This window comes from Myotis yumanensis, unplaced genomic scaffold (genome assembly GCF_028538775.1).
Source record: "Myotis yumanensis isolate MYYU_CA2020_CCGP unplaced genomic scaffold, mMyoYum1.0.hap1 SCAF_16, whole genome shotgun sequence".
In the NCBI taxonomy this organism is placed as follows: Eukaryota; Metazoa; Chordata; class Mammalia; order Chiroptera; family Vespertilionidae; genus Myotis; species Myotis yumanensis.
Window position 1 is genome coordinate 13,531,696 of NW_027223767.1, and position 22,069 is coordinate 13,553,764.

The 22,069-nt window shown below is 44.4% G+C and overlaps 1 protein-coding gene across 1 annotated transcript; it reads right to left on the reverse strand.

Moving 5' to 3' along the window:
- Window positions 1-54: 54 nt before the first annotated feature.
- On the reverse strand, window positions 55-21,684 carry LOC138994102 (polyunsaturated fatty acid lipoxygenase ALOX12-like). Its single transcript, XM_070393762.1, has 14 exons — window positions 21,550-21,684; window positions 20,782-20,983; window positions 19,091-19,172; window positions 18,864-18,986; window positions 18,668-18,771; window positions 18,273-18,433; window positions 17,591-17,734; window positions 12,924-13,133; window positions 7,348-7,434; window positions 6,958-7,127; window positions 6,349-6,470; window positions 661-761; window positions 359-529; window positions 55-234 (listed from the first exon to the last, which is right to left on the reverse strand). The coding sequence occupies exons 1-14, from the start codon at window positions 21,682-21,684 to the stop codon at window positions 55-57; spliced, it is 1,992 nt and encodes a 663-aa protein (XP_070249863.1).
- Window positions 21,685-22,069: the final 385 nt, after the last annotated feature.

The following is a 22,069-nucleotide window of genomic DNA, read 5'->3' on the forward strand; positions in this document are numbered from 1 at the left end:
AAATGTTAACCCTAGTATTGGCCTGTGATCTTTGAAAAGCCATTATACTGGGGCTCAGACAGCAACACTGTTCTCTATGCAGCTCGGCTTCAGGTATTCATAGGGAATGTCTAGCTGCTCATTCCGGGCCACTATCTCCCTTTCCAGGTTGTCCAGATCTGCTTGAAATTGTCTTAAAATAGCCTTGGGCTCAGGGCCTGAGAAATATTCTTCTGTGTGATACCCCAGGGGCACCTGAAGCAGAAAAGAAGGATTGATCAGCTTCTAGTTCCAAGACACAGGAATCAGAGCTCAGCCCCACACTCTGCAATTTCTTTTCTGTTATCACTGCCCCCAAGTTCCCCAAATCCCCTCTTACCATGTCTGGTTGCTGCCGGCCCAGTTGCCTCATCAAAAGCATCTGAAGACAGCTCTGCCGGACATCTGGGAGTGAGCCCATCACTGTGGCCATTGTCACATCTTCCTTGGTGGTAGGAGGGGGCATCCGCATTGTGCATGGGGCATTTGGGACCCAAAAAAACCAGTCATGCTGAGGGGGGGAAGAATCTGGAGTCAACCAGACACTCTGATATGGAGGGCTCTGGCTCCCAACTCTTTCCTTAGAGCATACCCTTGTCCAAGTACTTTCCTTCAGGGACCCAGGTTTTCAGTTGTCCATACCTGGCTGAAGTTGACTGCTGCATGCTGGGCAGTGCATCTGAAAATGCACATGGTAAGGAAATGGCAGAGCTGAGCCCGGGACTGGAAGGAGACAGGAAAACCTAGGAGAAGAAATACCAAAGTTTAGAAACTGCAATCCCTGAAAAAGATAAGGGAATGATTGCTAATGTCTGGAGATTATGTTATCATTAGTGTGCATTCATTCATTCATTCATTCATATAAATATATACTGCATCAAAAAGAATAAAATAGCTAGAAATATATTGAACCGAGGAGGTGAAATACCTGTACAGTGAAAACCATAAGACATTGAAGAAAGAAATTGAAGATAAATAAATGGAAAGATATTCTATTATCATGGATTGGAAGAATTAATATTATAAAATGTCCATACTACCCAAGGCAACATATACATTCAATGCAATCCCTATGAATTTCCAATTGCATTCTTCAAAGAAATAGAGTAAATCAATCTACAATGTATGGAATCAGTAAAGACCACAAATAGCCACAGAAATCTTGAGAGAGAATAACAGAGTTCAAGGCATCCTCATCCTGTTTCCTGATTTCAAACTGTATAACAAAGCAAAATTAATCAAATGAGTATGGTGTTGGGCATACAGCAGACACATAGGTCAATGGAACAGAAAAGTGAGCCCAAAAAGGGAGCCAGGAATATACAATGGGGAGAGGACAATGTCTTCAATAAATGGTGTTGGGAAAACTGGCAGCCACATGCAAAAGAATGAAACTGGACTGCTATTTTATACCACACACACAAATTAAGGAAAAATTAATTAAAGTCCTGAAACCATAATACTCCTAGATAAAAACATCAGTCTTGGTGATGACATTTGGATTTTCAAAATCAAAGGCAACAAAAGCAAAAACACACAAATGGAACTACATCAGGCTAAACAACTTCTGCACAGCAAAGGAAATTATCAATGAAATAAAAAGGCAACCTACCAAATGGGGGAAAGTATTTGCAAACCACATATCTAATAGGGGGTTAATATCCAAAATATGTAAAAACCCATACAACTCAATAGCATAATAAACCAGAAGTCCAATTAAAAAGTGGACAGAAGATCTGAATAGACATTTTCCCAGAGACTCACAGATGGCCAACAGGTACATGAAAAATTGCTCAACATCACTAATCATCAGGGAAATGTAAATCAAAATCATAATGAAATGTCAACTCACACCTGTTATAATGACTATTATAAAAAGACAAGGAATAACAAGTATTGGCAAGGCTGTGGAGAAAAGAGAAGCCTTGTGCATTGTTCATGGGAATGTAAATTGGTGAAACCACTATGGAAACCAGTATGGGAATTCGTTTTAAAAAATTAAATATAGAATTACCATTAGATCCAGCAAATACACTTCTGGATATTTATCCAAAGGAAACAAAAACACTGACTTGAAAAGATATCTGCACCCCAAGTTCATTGCAGCATTATTTACCATAGCCAAGACATGGAAGCAACCACCATTGTTGGTATGGCTCAATTGGTTGGGCATTGTCCTGTGTATCAAAAGGTTGGTGATTCAATTCCAGGTCAGTGCACATACCAGGTTATGGATGGCTGGCTCCATCCCCAGTAGGGGGCATGCAGGAGACAGCTATTCAATAGTCTTGTTCCTCAATAACACCTATATTTCTCTCTCTCTCTTACCCTTACCATCTCTCCAAAAGTAAATTTAAAAACATTTTTTAAAAAGGCATGGAAACAACTTATGTATTCGTCAATGGATGAATGAATAAACAAAATTATATATGTATATGAATATTATTTAGCCACGGAAAAGAAGAAAATCTTTCCATTTGTGACCACCTGGATGGACAGTATGCTAAGTGAAAAAAATAGACTGAAAAAGATCAAATATTCTATGATTTCACTTATACATGGAATCTTAAAAAAAAAAAATGGGGTGGGGGGGAATCCTGAGATCATAGACATAGAGAACAGATTGGCGGTTGCCAGAGGTGGGGATAAAGGTGGGTGAAATGGGTGAATGTGGTCAAAAGTTACAAACTTCCAGTTATAAAATAAACAAGTCATGGGATGTAATGTACAGCATGGTGACTATAGTTAATAATACTGTATTGTATATTTGAAAGTTGCTAAAAGAGTAGATCATAAAAGTTCTCATCAAAGGAAACACTGGGTAACTATGTGTAGTGATGGATATTGACTAGCCTTACTGTGGTGATCATTTCACAATACAGATAAATAATGAATCATTATGTTGTAAATCTGAAATCAATAATTTATATCAATTAGACCTCAATTAAAAAATCACAAGATAGCCTTAACCGGTTTGGCTCAGTGGATAGAGCTTCGGCCTGCGGACTGAAGGGTCCCAGGTTCAATTCTGGTCAAGGGCATGTACCTTGGTTGCGGGCACATCCCCAGTAGGGGGCGTGCAGGAGGCAGCTGATTGATGTTTCTCTCTCACTGATGTTTCTAACTCTCTATCCCACTCCCTTCCCACCTGTAAAAAATCAATAAAATATATTTTTTTAGAAATCACAAGATAAAGGATACAACCCTAAAGGTATAAGGGTAAAAGACTTTAATAGGCACTTCATAAAGGAGGATATCCCAATGACTATTAAACCATGAAAAAAGTACTCCCTAGTCTTTAGGGAAATTCAACTTAAATAAACAATATGATAGATCTACATATCCACCAAAATCGCTAAATATAAAAGATAGAAAAATATTTTCATGTATTTGAGACTATATGGAGCTCTGAAACTCTGATGAAAGGAGTAGAAACCAGTACAACCATCTTGGAAAAGGGTCAATAACTATTGAAGCTGATTTTCACATATTTATGGTCCATGTGATCGACACCTAGGTATTAATAGAACAGGCAAACACACACAGAAATGTTCACAATAGCATTAATATTGATCGCCCCAAACTGGAAACAATACTAATTGCCCATCAGTAGCAAAAAGGAAAAATAAATGGTGCCATAATTATAAAATGGAAGTTACCACAATGATAATGAACAAACTACATGCTGCATGCAACAAAGTGGGAAAAATCTCAGACATAGTGTTCAGAGAATGAAGCAAGTGCATGTTTATAGTTCCACCTGTGGAAGGTCAAGTAAAATTAGCCAACCTAGAAGTCAAGGTAATGGTTACTTTCACGTGGGTATGACTGGAAGAGTACACAAGGGGCTTTCTGAGGGAGCTGGTAAAGTTCTGATTCTTTTTTTTTTTTTTTAATAGATTTTTATTTATTTCAGAGAGGAAGGGAGAGAGAGAGGGATAGAAACATCAATGATGAGAGAGAATCATTGGTTTGCTGCCTCCTGCATGCTCCCAACCGGGAACGGAGCCTGCAACCCAGCATGTGCCCTTGGCCGGAATCAAACCCAGGACCCTTAAGTCCGCAAGTCGACGCTCTATCCACTGAGCCAAACCGGCTAGGGCTAAAGTTATGATTCTTGATCTTCATGCTAATCATACAGGTGTGTCACTGTAGTAACACATCATAAGTTGTACACCTATGATTTCTGTACCTCTCTCTAGGTTGGTTGTATTTCAATAAAATTGCTGTCTCCCCAAAAGGGGTTCAGTGCTTATACATAGCTGGGAAATGATGCAGAGAAAGAGAAGTAATTCATTCAGTTAAAGTACAGGAAGGGTGTGAAAGTCAGCTATCCATTCCACTCAATATACAGGCAAGTGTTTTAAAATATAGTTTCTATTATTATTCAGTTGTGCTGAGGCCAACAGGTCAGGAGATAACTGCCATGGAAAAGGTATGTGTTATACTCACAGATCCCAAGAGATGGGTACCTGCCGCACCACAGGGGACCACACTGGGAGCACCAGGGTTGGTCAAGAGGCAGAAGGGTGAGGGGAGAAGGTAGCAGGAGCCTTTGTCATGGTTTCCATGAGAAGGAACAAGCAAGGCAGAATAAGCAGGTTTAGGACAGGCTAGTTGCTATAATTCCAGTGGGCTCTGGAGTATGGTAGCTGTCCCTGGCTGGTACCTGGCCTGAAGTGATTAGGCCAGGGGAATAGTGGCCCAGAGTGTAAGAGTTCAATACAGGTGGTGGTTGAGACTTCCACCATATGAAAAGCATGCTCCCAGGGGAGTGGTTTGCCATATCTGAGAATCAGCTGGCCCTGGGAAAGGTGGTGCCTTCTGGGTCAGCAAGACTCCAAGTGTCAAAGTATCAAAACTGCAGAATAAACAAACATGATGAATACAGTGAGATGGGGTCATAGAGTTTGATGCCTGACCAAGGTCATCTATTGCATGGCAGAGTCTGGACTCTCCTATTTCACATGCTGATCATATTGGGGAGGTATTTTTGTGTGGGGTCGAGCATATGATTAAACTCATCTAACACTATGTACTATGCAGGTTTCAGCACTGTCACACATTATATCATTGGGTCTCAAACATTCTGTCAGGTCCTAAGTGAGAATGGATGGCAAATATTTTGTCCATTTTAGCTTTAAGGAAACTAAAAGTCAAAGTGAAAGAGATCTAGTGGATGGCTCAAGGTCACATAGAAGGAAAGAGGCAGAAACCAGTACTTTAGAAACAAATATTAGTGTGTGGCCTTTAATGAGAATAATGTGGGGATAATAAGGCAGAGAGAACATTGAAAGTTGAAGGAGTAAAATGGGGGAATCAGAGATTAAAGCTTATATGTGACTGTATTTTGTAAATGCTTAAGGTAGATATGTCATGGGAAGAGGATGGCCAGGGAGAGGAAGAAGCATCTTTTGGGGCATGGGATGCTTGAAAACAGAACTGAAAAGTATGAGAGAACATTTGGTCCTGAAAGGATCAGGGTGGTGGGGGTGTTCCCCAGACCCTCCAAAGAAAGCCTCCCTCCAAGGGTCTGGCATTGGTATATTAAACCTTGTATTCCCATGTCCTGGCCATAATAGCTTCCCAATAAATGTTTGTACTTGTCTCACAGGCTGAGGATGGGACTCAAGGTGTTGGTGTGAAGTAGGCGGGGGCAGGGCCTGAAGGACAATTTGAAACATATGAGGTTGGCACATGTGTGCTACAGAGAGGAAGATGAAACTAGGCAAAGCTCAAAAACACTATTTCTTCTTCGTAGATTAAAATGTGGAGTGGAAGAATGATAGGTAGTAGCTAGAGCTTAGTGATGAAATGCACTGGCTAGGGAAATCTGAGATTCAGTCTTCACCTAGAAATGACCCTGCACTGTGGTCATTGTGCTTGGACCCTCTTCTGTGTGTGGTGGACAGTAGCAGGCAAGAGGAGAAGGGAGGGAAAGCCAGAGAGGGTCATCATGGACTTTGGTGGGAACATTTTCCCCACTTATTTTCTTAGGAAGAGCATCAGAGAGCACAAGCAGGGCCTGGGCAGATCTCCCACTGGTTGGGGTTCTGGACCCACTGGGCTCTATGCTGTGGAGGTTGGAGGTATCAGTGGCAGGAATGGGGGGATGGTAATAAAGGTTGATAGTCAGTTACCCTGAGGAGGAAAATCCTTGGGTTTGTAGGACTGTCCTAACACTTTGGAGGTGAGAATGGTATTCATATGCTTCATGTGTGGAGGGCGAGAGGGTAATGAGTTGTTGGGTTCATGTACCCAGAAGGGCAAGGCTGACAAGGGGCTCTGGGCAGTGTCTGAGGAGCTTTCTTCTCTGAGGAGGGAACTTACCTCGGTCCTGGGCCTGGCACAGCCCCACCTCAGTGATCTCCCGACACCAGGCCTGCAGCTCAGGGTCCCCTCTCACGATGTCATCCCCGTGGTAGAAGAGGTGGATGATCCCTTCCACGTACCTTCCCAGAGAAGAAGGGAGCTGAGCTCGTTAAGAGTCGAAAGCCCTAGCCTCTGATTGCTACTCCTTTTCTGTGGCCTCAGCCAAGGTCCATCCACTGCATCTGGACACAGATTTTACAAGACTTCCTTTTTGGGACATCCCTGAACTCATTTACACACTAGTTTAGAAAGGAAGGAATTGTGGATCCTTAGTATTAATAGCTCCCTAAACGTGATTAATAACCATTCTTCCTAACAAAACCCTGGTTCTTCTAGATCCCCATCTCCCCATTCCCAGGTCTCACAACCTACGCTCTTATTCTACTTTCCTTCTTTTCATATCCTACCCACTGTCTCCTCACTCTTCCTCATCTCTCCCAGGATTGAGTCCTCTGCTCCCCCTGTGTGAACCTTCTTCTTTCATGTTCCTCATGCTGACCTCAAGACAGAGACCCACTCTCCCTCTCCCCAATGGCCATCCATTTCTCAGCTCCCACTCTCACCCACCGGGCAATGATCTCCCAGAGCCGTAAAGCATCATGGGCATAGAGAGCACTTGGGATTCCCAGCAGGCCCCGGTCAGCCAGATCTTCAGGAGGACAGAGGGAGCGGTAGGTCAGTTGAGCCATGCCCCGATGAAACAACGGCACATAGCCTCTTCCACCTGTGCTCATTGCCTGGAATTTGAGAGTTGACAGGTCTCATGAAATAGAAGAGCTGCAGAGTCTTATATAAGGGGTTCAGTGTTGGGGTTTACAAAATTAAAGGTACAAAAGGAACAGGCTCATGGGTTTAAGGGTCAGGACATTCATACTAGGTTGTCTGAGACTGTGAAGATTGCGGGAGGTTGTACAGAGATGAAAGATTAGGCAGCTCTATGCCCCATTTCCTCTTTACCTGATTAAATATTCCACTATCAGAGTCGAATTGGGTCCGCGCTCTGATGTTAACCTCCATGGTGTAGCGCGTGTGTGGGATCAGGAGCTGGATGAAGAAGATCAGAGAAGGGTTGTTAATGGAGTCCATGCTTGGGTCCTCCCTTGTAGGGAGTGGCACTCAGCCTGGTGACATTCTCTCCTCTGGATCTTTTCCTCCCTGCCAGTGCCTTTGTAGGCTGGTCTCCTTCTGCTGCTATGATCACTAACTCTCATGCTCTCCATGACTCTACTGTGAGTGGGGCTCTGGAGCTAGAATGACCTGGGTTTGAGTCCTGGGTTTTAACCCTCATTCTGATACTTGTTCAAGGCCATATACCCCCTAAATGTCAATTTCTTCATGTCAACCAGAACGATAAAAGGTGTCCTAAGTCAGGTGCTGTGGTGGTGATTATGTGAGTGATATATAGAGAGTGTTTAACTCAGTGCCTGGTACACAGAAGCATTGATTAGGAGATATTGTCATTTCCTTTATAGTATCCACCTTCAATGTGGTTGTCCATTTAGAACCTACCTCTTAGCTTTCTATATCATTTCATGATTCTTCTATCATTCTTCTATCATTCACATCTCCTCATTCCGTAAACTAGCTTCTCTGTTCATTTCAAGGCTCTTCCTCCAACTGCTCATTATTTTATTCTTGGATTCTTTTGAGGACAGGGTTCCTTTAGTCAGAATTTTAGTAGCCAAATCAAACTACCTGCTTAAACAGCAAGTGGATCATCATAAAATCTGTTCCCCTTCCTAATTGTTTCCTCTTTCCTTCTTTTTCTTTAATTATTACAAAAGTGCACCAAAGTCCCAAGATGGTAGCGTAGGTAAATGCTTGTACTTGCCACCTCCCACAACCATGTCAAAATTACAACTAAAATATAGAACAACCATCATTCAGAACTGCCTGAATGCAGTTGAACAGACATTCTACAACTAGAGAAGTAAATAAGAAAGCACATTGAGACTGGTGGGAGGGGTGGAGGCACAGAATAGTCTGGTTTTTAAATTAGGAGTGATATTTCCAAGGCTGCCTGTGAGAAGCAGGGGGTCCCAGCTGCACACCAGATCCCCCCATTCCAGGGTTCCAGATCTGGGAAGCCAAGTCCCTATAACTTTGGGTTATAAAAACCAGTGGGGATTGTGGCTGAGTGACATGGAAGCTGCTGGAGTCCCAGGTATTCCTCTTAAAGGGCCTGTGCATAAACATACACGATCTTGCTTCCTCTGAGCCCCAGCTCCAGGTGGCAGCTTTGGGGAAATCCAGGGATATATGGAGAGGAACTGGACTGTCTGCCACTGGGGCAAGAATGCAGGGGCGGCCTTCTCCCAGACAGGGATACTCACAGGGGTCATTCTTCCTGTCCTGTGACCTCCCGCATAGCAGAGCTGACTGGCAGCATATCTGAGTTTCTGTCACCATGGCCAATACTGTTAGCTCTGCTCTGGTGACTCCCTGAGACCCCACCCCATCCAATTTGCTGCCCCACCCAAGCTATTTGTAGTGGCTTTTCCATATGAATGGCCTGTCCTGGCTCAGTTTTCAGACTTTCCTATAATCTCTTAAACAAGCTCCAAACCTATCAATAAGAGGCCCAAGACCTGGCACTAGCACCAGTCTGCCTTGTTTCAGAGGTGGGCCTCACCTTGGCACTTCCTAGCCCAATCCAAGTAACAGCCATCTGCAGATCTCTCTGTAGCTCCTGCAGAGTGGCCCCAGGTAGTATCTGCCTTTATGCTTCCTGGGAGGCCCCAGAGCCAGTGCACCCGGTGGACAGCTTCAGAGCATACCAGATTACAGCTCTACTCATTCACAAGCAACACACTAAAGAGGAAGACGAAGTGTGTGCACCAAAGCCCCACTGAAGCAAGTATTGCTCCATAGGGGTGTCTCCTGAATAGCAGCTCTTCCACTGTAGTCACAGCAGGTCCTCACAGCCAATTGGCCTGGAGGTTAATTCCTCCAAGTGATTCCAACAACAATCAAGGCTCAACTACAATAAGACTGTGCACATAAATCATACAGGGGCACACCTAGAGTGTGCAGCTCAGGTGACTGGGGAGACTGAACCACTGGGCGCTATAGGACACCTAGTACACAAGACCAATCTACCAATTCCAGGAGATATAACATCTCTATCTAATACATAGAAGCAAAAATAGGGAGACAGTCAAAATGAGGAGACAAAGAATCATGTCACAAATGAAAGAAATGGAAGCAAGCAAACTACTGGATACAGAGTTCAAAACAATAGTTATAAGGTTACTTAAGGATCTTAATGAGTGCTTCAAGGGACTTAATGAGGGTTTCAAGGGAATTAATGAGAGTGTCAAGAGACTTAGTGAGACTTTCAAGGATCTTAGAGAAAATGTCAAAGATATGAAAAAGGACCGGTCAGAAATTAAGCATATACCAACTGAAATAAAGAATCATGTACAGGGATTCAACAGTAGAGTTAGAGGATTCTGAGAATCAAATCAATGATGTGGAATATGAGGAAGAAAAAACACCTAATCAGAATAGTAAAAAGAAAAAAGAATAAAAAATTATGAAGATAGTGTAAGGAGTCTCTGGGACAACTTCAGGCATACCAACATTTGCATTATGAGGGTTCCAGAAGGAGGAGATAGAGAGAGCAAGATATTGAAAACCTATTTGAAGAAATAATGACAGAAAACTTGGTAAAAGTAATAGACTTCCAAGACCAGGAAGCACAGAGAGTCCCAAACAAGAGAAACCCAAAGAGATCCACAACAAGACACACCATAATTAAAATGCCATGGGTTAAAGATAGAGAATTTTAAAAACAGCAAGAGGAAAGCAGTTAGTTACCTACAAGGGAGCTCTCATACAACTGTCAACTGATTTCTCAATAGAAACTTTGCAGGCCAGAAGGGAGTAGCAAGAAATACTCAGAGTGATAAATAACAAGGACCTACTACCAAGATTACTCTACCCAGCAAAGCTATCATTTAGAATTGAAGGTCAGATACAGAGCTTCACAGACAAGAAAAAGCTAAAGGAGTTCATCACCACCAAACCAATATTACATGAAATATTGAAAGGTATTCTTTAAGAAAAGGAAGAAGAATAAGAAGAGAAAAAAGATCACAAATATGACAATAAAATGGCAATAAATACATATCTATCAATAATTGAATCTAAAAATAAACAAAATATGATGAACAAAATAAACTAATAAATAAAATAAAATCAGGGGCATGGAAACATGGAACAGATTGATGAATCTGTTCAGAAGAAAGGGGAGAGGGGCAGGAAGAGATTAACCAAAGATCTTATATGCCTATCTGCATTACCTATGGATACAGACAATAGGGTGGTGAAGGCCTGGGGTGGGGTGGGAACCAGGTGGAGGTAGGTAATGGGGGGAACAAAGAGAGACATTTGTAATATTCTCAACAATAAATATTTTAAAAATAAAAATAACACCTGCCAAGCTAGTGTGGCTCAGTGGTTGAGTGTTGATCCATGCAACAATAGGTCTCAGGTTTGATTCCCATTCAGGGCACAGGCCTGGAATTCAGGCTTCATCCCCAGTAGAGGCATACAGGAGGCAGCTGATCAATGTTTCTCAAATATGTTTCTATCTCTCCCTCTTCCTTCCTCTCTCTCTAAACTCAACAAAAGCATATATTTTTTTAAAATGCACCCGATCCTGACATGTGCTTCTTTTTATCTTAGATTATTTTTATTTCAGTTTTAACCTGATTAACATATAGGATTCAGACAGTTTGGATATTGATCAGAGATTTTTGATGCTGGAAAAAGGGAAGGACACAAGTGATACTCCCATAATCAAGATATCAAGGGAGCTCATATTGTTCTTTTCAGAAAGTTCATGGAGGGATGCTGGTGTCACAGAAAACACTAAGACAACAGCAAGGAATAAAGAACCCAGAACAGAGTTCCTAACAGCAATGACAGAAATGATGATGACAATAAAAATAACAGCAGAAAACTGACATTTTTCTAGCATTTAGCCTGTAATGCCTTAACAACCCAACAATGCAGATCGCTATCCTCATTCAGAGATGAGGACCCTGAACACACATCTGGTGAGTACTGAGACCAGGCTTCAGGCTTCAGACCTGAGCAGTCTGAATCCAGAGCCTGCACAGGTAACCTTGGTAAGTTCTGCAGGCTTAGCCCTCCTGGGAGTTCCAACAAGACTGTCTGCCATGAGATGGAGTTGCTATGGTGAGGGAATATGGATGTGGAGGGGGCTTAACTAGTAAAAGGGCATTTTAAAGTGTAAAATTGGGCATAAGTGATTCAAGCTAGGAGGGAGATGGTCATGCAAAGGCATCATGAGGTTATCAAACCTGAGAGCCCATGATCTACATTAGTAACTATATTGTCTATGTCACCCTAGAACCCCGAACAACCACAGCCCAGAGGAGGGTTGGCATTGGAACTCTCAGTGACATTACAGTTCAGCTGTTCTGCCTGCCAAACACTCATTTGCATATCTTACCAACACTTCAAACTCTTTGTATCGAAAGCTCAGTACCTCATCTTTGCCTCCAAACTGACTTCTTTCCTGATTACACTCTTTATGACCATTGCTCTGCTTTATAGGCTTATAGATGTTTGCTCCCTGCTCTTCCCTGTTCCCTGTATCAAAGTGCTATTGAGATTTGGAAAACAATTGTAAGACAAGCACAAGTCTTATATTGCTGCCTTTTGCCTAGCAATAGACACTGAACTCGCTGTTTATAGTATTACAGTATTTTTGGGTCATTCCAACAAGTATTCACTTTGTGAGTTCCTAAGCCTGGCAGTGCCGAGGCCTCTGGCCTTTTTCTCCAATATTGCACAGGCATGACGCAGGCAGGATCTCCTCCCTCCCATCCCTGTCACCACCATGCTAATGCACATCTTTAGTCTCCTCACTCTTGGGTAGATGTCAGTGACCAGCCGGCCTGCTATCCTTGCCCTTTTATTTTGTGCTCCTCATAACATTCAGTTGCAGTAGAACATTCTTCATCAATACTATAGTGTTTATAGCTGTCTCTTGTTATCTTCACCTCTATTCCCAGATATCGTTCTCTGGCTGTTTGTCATGTCTACCATTTGTATTCCTAGCTTAACGGCAACATATTGGTTTAACAAATTATATTCCTACTCCCCTCCAGACCCATTGCTGGAGAATTTCAGAGAATTGACTTGCAATACTAGTATGGGTAGAAAATGCTAAATGACTTGATTTAATAGGGTAGATGATATCAGTGTGTATTATATCTTACAACTGCATGTGGATCTATAATTAGCTCAAAATAAAAAGACTTTAAACAGAAAAATATGACCACAAGATTCAAGGGCTTGCCATAGTTATTTTTCTCTTGTCCCCTCTCGCCTATGAAGATTCTTTGCCGCAATACCATATCAATGCTAGATTATTTCAAGCAGGTTTGTTTCATGTTCCCAGCCAGATGGATTAGGCTTTTTAAATCCTGAGTAACTGTGGCATTATTTCCTTTCTCTGGGATGTGAGCAAGAGAAGACATGGAGGGTAGAGTATGTACCTTGAAGACAGGGTGCAGTCCTGGGAGGCACCTCATGGTGGCTACAGCGATGACCTCAGCCAGCAGATGAGTGTTCAGCACGTGATATTGGAGCTGCTGCAGTTGGAAATCTGAACTACGGACCCAGGTCTTTGCCAGGAGCCAGGTAAGTGGAGAATCTGAAGGCAGGAATATTGGTGGGATGGGGGAGCTGGGATTGGGAGGCTGGATCTGCAATAAAGAGGAATTAAGCATTCATTGACCTCTCATCATGTGTTAGACACTGTGCTCAGTATTCTGGGGGAAACTGATGACTAAGATTATTGTCTCCCAGGGGGTTAATACACTCATCCTCTGACTAGCAGTGGGGAAATGTGAGTGCCATGATGGTCAGGTTCAAAGCAGGAGGAATTGCAAAGCGGAATCCAGTATGACTGGGAGAAACCTGATGAGGATGTGAGTTAGGTCAAATAGGAAGGAGAAGCTCAGTGTGTGAGGTAACTGACAGTTCTCATCAATTGATTGGTGAGAACAGTAAGAGGGAAAACACACTAAAACCAAGGAAGAGACTTAAAATGGAGGTGGAATAGGTGGATCTTACATTTACCTTCTTCCAGGACCAAACTGGAAATACAACTAAATTAAAGAATAACCACCCTGAATAAACAACTAAAGACAAGCTGAAGAATATTCTTATAACCAAGGATTTACAGAAACACATCAAGACTGGTAGGAAGGGCAGAGATGCGAAAAGGGCTGGCCCCGCTCCCATAGGTAGTGGCTAAGGTTCAGAAGGTATACCTCTGTGAGGAGTTCCCCTGAGAAGCATGGGGCCTAATCCCCAGGCCATGCTCCCAGTCCAGAGCACCAGAGCCAGGAAGAAGCACTCACATAATATTCAACTGTAAAAAAAGCAGCAGGGTTTCTGTCTGCCAAGGAGTGATGGAATCAGCTGGAGACACAGGCACTCTCTTAAAGGGCTAATGCACAAAATTTCATTTGCAGCCACTGACTCTAGGTTCTGGTGGAGAGAGGACAGTACAAACTGGAGTTGCCTAGGGAGAGTCTGAGGTTTGGACTCTGGGGTGGAGTCAGGGAGATGGCTGCTGGAATACCTGTGCCGAGTCATTCTTCAGTGGCACGGTCACCCACCATCTTTTCTAGGTGGAGCAATCCCCTCCATGCAACATCAGACTGGGGGAAAACAATTACCCCACTCTCTGGACTCCCTCTTGCCCCACTCTGAGGAGGTTAAGCTCTGCTGAGGAGTCAATTTCATTGACCAGGGTGTATAAGTCTGGGCAGACTCAGGGGGTGTCAGTGACTAGCTTTGGGGTGGGGCCATTTCCCCCTCTTTCCTGTGAACCTGACTGGCACTTCCCCCTCACAGGAGATCCAATAGAACTACCCTCCTGTCTTCCCACAGTCCCAACCTCTAGGCTCCAGACACCCCACCTGCCTGACTACAAGGTCAGGGCAAAATCTGAGATAGAGTCAGTCATGTGGCTCTGGAGAAGAGACCACACCCACCACCTTCCCTGAAACCTGTACAGCAGCTCCCCTTCATGGAAGATCCACTCACCCCATTCTCCTGAATTCACCACAGGCTCTTGCAGTGACTGAGCCTAACAGGCAGTCAGCAGGCAGAGGCAGGCCATGGTGGCTTCCAGGTTGCTTGGAATGTTTGTTGACATGCCCCAGGGCCCAGTGCTGGTAAAAGTTAGCCTTAGAGCACACTTGGTCCTTCCTATACACTGCCAAGCCCAGCAGAGACAGCCACAATCTCTGGATCATTTGTAGCTTTAAACAGGTTGCCAAGGGCCAGGTACAGACAGTATCTGACATTAACCTGCGTCAGAGTCTCTAAGAGGCCCAGAACCAACACACTAAGTGGCCAGCTTCAGACAACATTGGCGCTGGGTCCAATAAACTTTGCAAACAGCTTATCCAAAAGGACATGACAGCGGGCACTAAACAGCAGAGGCAAATTCCACTTTTTTTCCCCCTTCCTTTCTCTCTCTTTTTTTCTTTTCTTTTTTCTTCTTTGAGCCTTTTTATTTTATTTCTTTTTCTTTATTTTTATTTTCTGTATTTTTTTTTCTTATTTTTATTTTGGTCAGCACCTGCACAGTAACACACATGCCAGGCTCAGTGTTTAGCCTCACAGTCAGTCAGCCTGAAAGTCAATCCCACATACAAATGGGCCAACAGCAATCAAGACTCAATTACAACAGCAAGGCCCACATAAGCCACACAAATGACATTCCTAGAACACCCAGGTCAGGAGATCAAGGAGACTGCACCACTGGGTCCCACAGGACACCTACTACATAAGGCCACCCCATGAAGACTGGGAATCAAAGATGCAGCCAAAATATGGAAACAAAGAAATAGTCCCCAAATGAAAGAACTAAGGACATCTTCAGGGGAGAAAAGCTAAATGAAGTTGAGGTAAACAATTTATCAAATATAAAGCTCAAAGGAATGTTTAGAAAGATCATCAAGAAATGTAGTGATAACTACAACAATGTGAAAGGAGACATAGAAACCATGAAAAAGAACCAATTAGAAATGGAGAATGTGATACCTGACATCTAGAATACACTGGAAGGAATAAAAAGTAGGTGATGAAGCAGAGGATTGAATAGCAGTTTGGGAGATAAACTAGATAAAAACCCTGAATTAGAGCAGCAAAAAGAAAAAAAGTATTAAAAAGAATGAGGAGCCCGGCCAGTGTGGCTCAGTGGTTGAGCATCAACCCATGCACGAGGAGGTTACCACTTCGATTCACAGTCAGGGCATTTGCCTGGGTTGTGGGCTCCATCCCCAGATTGATGTTGATGTTTCTCTCTCATCAATGTTTCTATCTCTCTCTCCCTCTCCCTTTCTCTCTCTCTAAAATCAATAAAAACATATTTTTTTAAATAATGATTCATCTCATGGGGGGTTAATTTAAAAAATATATGAGGAACTCATTTAACTTAACAAAAGGAAGACAATCCAATTAAAAAAATGGGCAAAGAACCTAAACAGACACTTCTCCAATGTGGACATACAGATGGCCAAGAGACATATGAAAAAATGCCCAAAGCCACTAATCATTTGAGAGATGCAAATTAAAACAGCAATGATGTATCACCTCATATCTGTCAGAATGGCTACCAACAAATCAACAAATAACAAGTGTTGGTTAGGATGTGGAGAAAAGGGAACCCTGGTACAGTGCTGGTGGGAATGCAGACTGGTGCAACCACTATGAATAACAGTGTGGAGTTTCAAAAAAAAGTAAATATGGGATTGCCATTTGATTCAGTGATCCCACTTTTAGAAACGTATTCTAAGAAATGTGAAACACCATTCAGAAAGAATACATGCATCCCTATGTTCATGGCAGTGCAATTTACAATAGCTAAGATCTGGAAACAACCCAAGTGTTCATGAGTAGATGAATGGATAAAAAAAGCTGTGGTACATTGACACAATGGAATACTATGCAGCAGTGAAATGGACCTCTTACCCTTTGAGACAGCATGGGGTCTGTCTCACAGATGTGATACATTTACACAAAGGGATACTGCACAGGCATAAAATAGAAGGAAATCTGGAGAGTATTATGCTAAGTGAAATAAGCCAGTCAGAAAAAGACAAGTATCCCATGATCTCACTCATATGTGGAATCTAAAGAACAAAATAAACTAATGAACAAAAGAGATTTGGAGACATAGAAGCATGGAACAGACTGTGGAATCTCAGAGGGAAGGCAGGGGTGGGAAGGTGGGTGGGAAGATAGTAACCAAAGAATATATATATATACACACACACACACATAACCCATGGACACAGATAATAATGTGGTGAAAGCTTGGGGTGGGGGTTGGTGCAGGCTAAAAGGGGTCAATGGGCAAAAAGGGGACCTCTGTAACACTTTCAACAATAAAGATATTTAATAAAAGATGTGATACATTTACACAAAGGGATACTGCACAGGCATAAAATAGAAGGAAATCTTCTCTTTTGTGGCATCATGGATGGACCTAAACATTATTATGCCAAGTGAAATACATAAGTCAGTCAAAGAAAGACAAATACCATATGCTCTCACCTACCTTTGTGTGGAATATAATGAACAATATAAAGTGATGAACAAAATAGAAACAGAGGCATGGATACATGGAACAGACTGACAACTGTCAGAGGGTAGGGGAAGTGGGGGACTGAATGAAAGAAGGTAAAGGGATTAGCCAAAGACCATAGATGCATAACTCATAGACACAGATAACAGTGTGCTGAAGGCCAGTGGGAGGGCAGTGAGGACTGGGTGTAGGCGAGCAAAGGGAGGGTTCATGGGGACATCTGTAATAGTATCAAAAATAAAAATTTAAAAAGGAAACAAGAAAAAAAGGGAGAAAAAATGTCTAAGAAAGAAGGGGTATTTCACAGATTCAAAGGTCAGAAAGAGATTGAGTAGCCTTAGGGTGAGGACCAATAGAGACCATTCGGACTCTCAAAAAGGCAATATCAGGCGAGTAGTGAGCAGGCTGTAAGGTAGAAAAGAGAGATTGGAGACCTGGACAGGTGTCACTGAGTGAGGCAGGGGTGAAAGACAACAGCCTGCTGTCTTTGTCCCTGGGCAGAGGTTGGAGTGCACAGAGAGCAGTGTTGGGAAGAGGATTTCCAAAACACGTCACCTGGATGGCCATGGGTATCAGCTTCCCACTGGGTTCCATCTTCAGCATGACAAGGGGGGCAGCCAGGTACTGCTGCTCTCCTTGGATTATGTTGGCTGGAATTCCATCCAGCAGGATAAAGTCAGCCTCAAACAGGGAACCCTTCTGGAGAAAGGGGGAACATATCCATGGTTAGAGTTCAAATGCTACACCCAGAGGGACAAGGCAAAGAAATGTAAAGAAATTTCAGTCTAGTTTCTTACAATTATCCTACATCAGTACCAGAGTCCTAGTGGCAAAAAAGAAGGAGGCATCCAGAGCATTTAATCCAAGTCATCTCAGCTGACAATAAGAGGCAAAATGAAAGGAACCTTCCCCAGGAACATGTACATCCCTGTGGCAGTGGTGGTTTTAAGACCATAGTTGGCCAATTCCTTTGCACCACCAGCATGCTAAGCTTCCCCGTCAAGGTTTCCAGGCCTCTTTCCTCATCATATCCTAATTTCCTGCTGCCTCTCTCTCTGGCACCCACCAGTCTTATAGTTTCCCCTGATACTCTAGGTTTTCCCTGAAAAGGACTCTGCACCCAGGGACAGCGGACTAACACAGCCTCCCTTCTCTGACTCACTTTTGGTCCCTCCCCCTCACCACTTCCCTTCCCCACGCAGATAAGGAGAAGACAACAGAGGGCTGGGGGGTGTACCTGGAGTTCTTCCTCCAGCTGGGCACGAAGCTCCTCCATCCCTGAGGGCAGCACCAGCCGGGAGGGCAGAAAGGTGGAGCGTCTCAACAGCATGGGGTTGGCGCCATTGAGGAACTGGTAGCCAAAAAGCTCGTCATCCTGCCAGCGCTGGTGAACCTTCTCTGTGGGTTTGGAGTGGAGGGTAAGGGGAGGATATTCACCACAACCTGATGTCCCTCTTTATACAGCACATGTTCACCCTGTATCCAGCCCCTATCTTTTCTTGTTGCCTCTGAGAAATGACCAGGCATACAATCTTCTCATCTGGGAACTACTTATGAGAGACTATGGAGAGTGAAGGTTGGGCCATCAAAACAGGCTATTAAGGACTTACAGGGGCCAATGGGAATACTGACCAGAAAGGGTGCTCTTGGGGCCCCAGAAGATCTGATCAAAAGCCTCCAGGCTGTCCCAGGGGTTCACGAGGTTGTAAACACGTTTGAGGACCATCTCCAGAGCCCTAGGACAGGGGTCAAGGATGGCACTGTCAACTCACCAAATCATGCCTGTTACGGGATCCACCACTACCACTCCATTGGGATCTTTTCTCACCCTGTCTTCTCTCTGTGTTCATTGTCCAACGACTTCTCACCATGAAATTTCATATCTGGGGGCAGATCCTTCTCAGAGTCCGCAGCTATTGTCAGGGGTAGCCCTTCCTTCCAGGTGGCCCAACTAGCAGATGGGAAAAGAGTTCAGGGAGGAATTAGGGGGTCAGTGATGGTGGCAGGATCAGAGAAGAGGTGGGAATATCAGGAGGGCTATGGATGGGTGGTTACCGGTAGATCAGCTGTCTTTCCTTCAGTTCTTTCTCTCGATGCTTCTGGAACTTGTCCAAGGTACTCTCTCCTGCCAGGCGGGCTGGGAGAACATTTGACCACATTGTTTGTCCAACTCATGCTATCCCTGACTTGATCTAGTCTCTCACTCTTGACTGTATTCCAATAGACTCTTGCCTTTTTCTCTGGCTCTACCTCACCTGATGTATTCCCAAAGTCACTTTTTGTATCTTTGCCCAAAACCTATTTGTGATTTCACCTCTTTCAACCCCGTATTTGTCCATAAGCAATAGTCCATGTTTTCCTCCCTTTCTTGTTTTTTTGAAACAAATTCCACTACTTGGGCCTATAAATGATTATGAATTTTCTTCTTAATCACCTGACATATCCACAATATCCCATATTATTGTGTATTGCCTTTCTTAAATCATCAATACTGGCCTTCCTCTTTCTACACCTTCACCTGTCCTCTGAATGACATATTTCCTATCCATTTTATATATGCACTCTGCTCTTTCCTTCCCTACCCACACCTGATCCCTGGGACAAAAATTCTGTGTGTGCTCCCTTCAACCATCCCATGTCATCTGTGTTAGGGAACAAATAGTTCCATGTTGCTACCTTTCCTTGACTCCATCTCACCTAGCCTCACCATCACATAGTTTATATTTGTTAACCTGACTTGTCCTTTTCTCGCCTCTATTTATATTATCCCTCAAAGACACCTATTTCATGTTTCCATTTTTTATTAAATTTATTGGGATATAACATTGATTAATAACATCATATAAAATTCAGGTGTATAATCTTACAATATGACATTTGTATACATTGAGTGTGCTCACCACCCAAAGTCTAGTCTCCTTCTGTCACCTTGTATTTACTCCTTTACCCTCTTTGTCTTTCCTCTGGTAACGACCACTCTGCTGCCTGTACCTATGAGTTTGTGTTTTTTGTTCATTTTGTTTGTTCATTTGTTGCTTTTTGTTTTATATCCTATATATACACATAAGAATACAGTTCTTATTCTTTTTCTTTGACATTTCATTTAACATCATACTCTCAAGATCCATCCATGTTGTCTCAAACAGCAATGTGTCATCTTTCTTATGGCTGATTAGTCTCCATTCTTACAGGCCATTGTTCTCAATTTCTCTCTAGTCAGATCTGTCCTCCGCCTGTCCCACAGCAACAAATCCCCTATAGCCCCTGCTCACTCATCCCCATCCCAGTCAGAGTGCTCCCTGCCCTACCAGTTGTCTTCCATGTTATCACAGCCAAGCCAGCTCTTCATGGTCATATCATTTATTGCTTCCCTTCCTTGCCTCCTCTCGGGGGTCCCATGTGCTAGCCTTACCTGTCCTTGTCCTAACTGGTTCCCAGTCACTGGAGATTCCTTCCCACTTTACTTTGTCTTTTCTGTTTCCCAGCGTGGCTGCACCTCCCATTCCCAGGGCACACCTTGGGAGGTGGGATCGACACATCACACATTTCCCTGTCCAGTCCCACTTCCAGCCCTTTTAATGCTGTGTGTAATGTCCCCCTAGTTTCCTGTCTTGGTTGCTCTTAACCTGCTGAGCATGCACTTTTTCAAATCCCTCTGACCTTCCTCTGTGCTACCCATCCTGCTACCCCTTCGCCTTCCAGTACTCCCTGGGCCCTGCTCCCACTTCCCTGAGGCGGCCCCTCACCGGTGCCCTCAGGCAGGGTCAGCACGCCCTCGCCCTGCACCCAGCGGTAGCAGGGGAAGGCGGCCTCCTCTAAGTCTCCTGGGCCCTGCACGGTGATGCGGTTGCAGAACCAGGCGTCGTCCACCAGGGAGTGGTGTTTGCGCAACTTCAGGAACTGCAATGGCCCCAAGTCCTGGGGAATGTCCTGTTCGAACTCCGCCACCTGTGGGGACAGAACCTGGTGAGTCTTAGTAGCGGGGACCCGGGAGAGGACGTTTAACTGAGGGTGCGGGGTCCTCTGCGGGCTCCGGTGACAAGGCCTCCAGGGACAGCATTGCCTCCTCCCAACCTGTGCTGCCTGTGGGTCTCAGACGCCCCATCTCACCAGAAAGAGTAGGGATGCGGGGCGAGGCCCTGAGTGTCTTGAATTGAACACTGAGCACCATCACCTACCCCGTCCATTAACTGAGCTCTCACCGCGCCTGCGCTCTCAGACGTCCTTCACCTTGACCATTGATCCCATAGGAACACTGGCCTGGGGTCAATGGGAGAAAAGTAGTGGAGGATGTGAGGACCACGGTGGGGCCGAGGGGAGAGGGAGGAAAGGGGTTGAGACCAGCCAGGGCCCTGGCTCTGAACCTGTCACCCACAGAGGTGCAGGCATCCCTTCTCACTGGAAGGCCCAGCTGGGGAAGCTGCATTGTCATTGGCTCCCAGCCTCCCTCGTCCCGCCCGCCCTCACTCAGCCAGCCCAGTCAGGGGGTCTGAGTCCCCGCTTCCCGTGCCCACCTGTCCCCTCGCTGGCCGCAGCTGCAGCTCCAGCTCCGCCTCCCCGCGCTCCCCTACCAGCCACAGCTGCACGCAGTTGAAAGACCCAGAGAAGAGCCAGGCCCCAGCGGCCACGTGAATGCGGTAGCGGCCCATGGCAGCAGGTGGGCTCTCCTGTGTGGCAGAGGTTCTGTTACTGATACCAAAGATTCCGCGGCCAGGCTTGGTCCTGATGCCTCAGGACAAGTCCAGGGCTTAATAAAGCAGGACTGTGTGTGCCAGCCCACTACAGGATTGGGCCCCACCCCAGATAAGCCAGAACCTGGCATTAGTCCAGAGGGTGGGGGAAAGGCGGCTGCTCCTCTCAGCAAAGAATGGGGCTTAGAAGAAGATGAGGGGCTGAGCCTGGGTGCAGGAAGAGAGGGAGAGGGTGTTAGGTCAGAGAGAGCCTAGAATCGGATACATGCAGACATGTGACGAGATAATGGATTCCCCCTGGCATTTCTGGCAGATCAGCATGCCAGACACAGATACTGGCTTC

Excerpts from the sequence above, each read along its gene's own strand:
- LOC138994102 (XM_070393762.1), bottom strand. The coding sequence starts at position 21,684 with ATGGGCCGCTACCGCATTCACGTGGCCGCTGGGGCCTGGCTCTTCTCT. Across the intron at positions 7,435-12,923 it reads GACTGCACCCTGTCTTCAAG|CTCCTGATCCCACACACGCG; the intron begins GTACATACTCTA and ends TTCTTCATCCAG. Across the intron at positions 235-358 it reads GCCGGCAGCAACCAGACATG|GTGCCCCTGGGGTATCACAC; the intron begins GTAAGAGGGGAT and ends TTTCTGCTTCAG.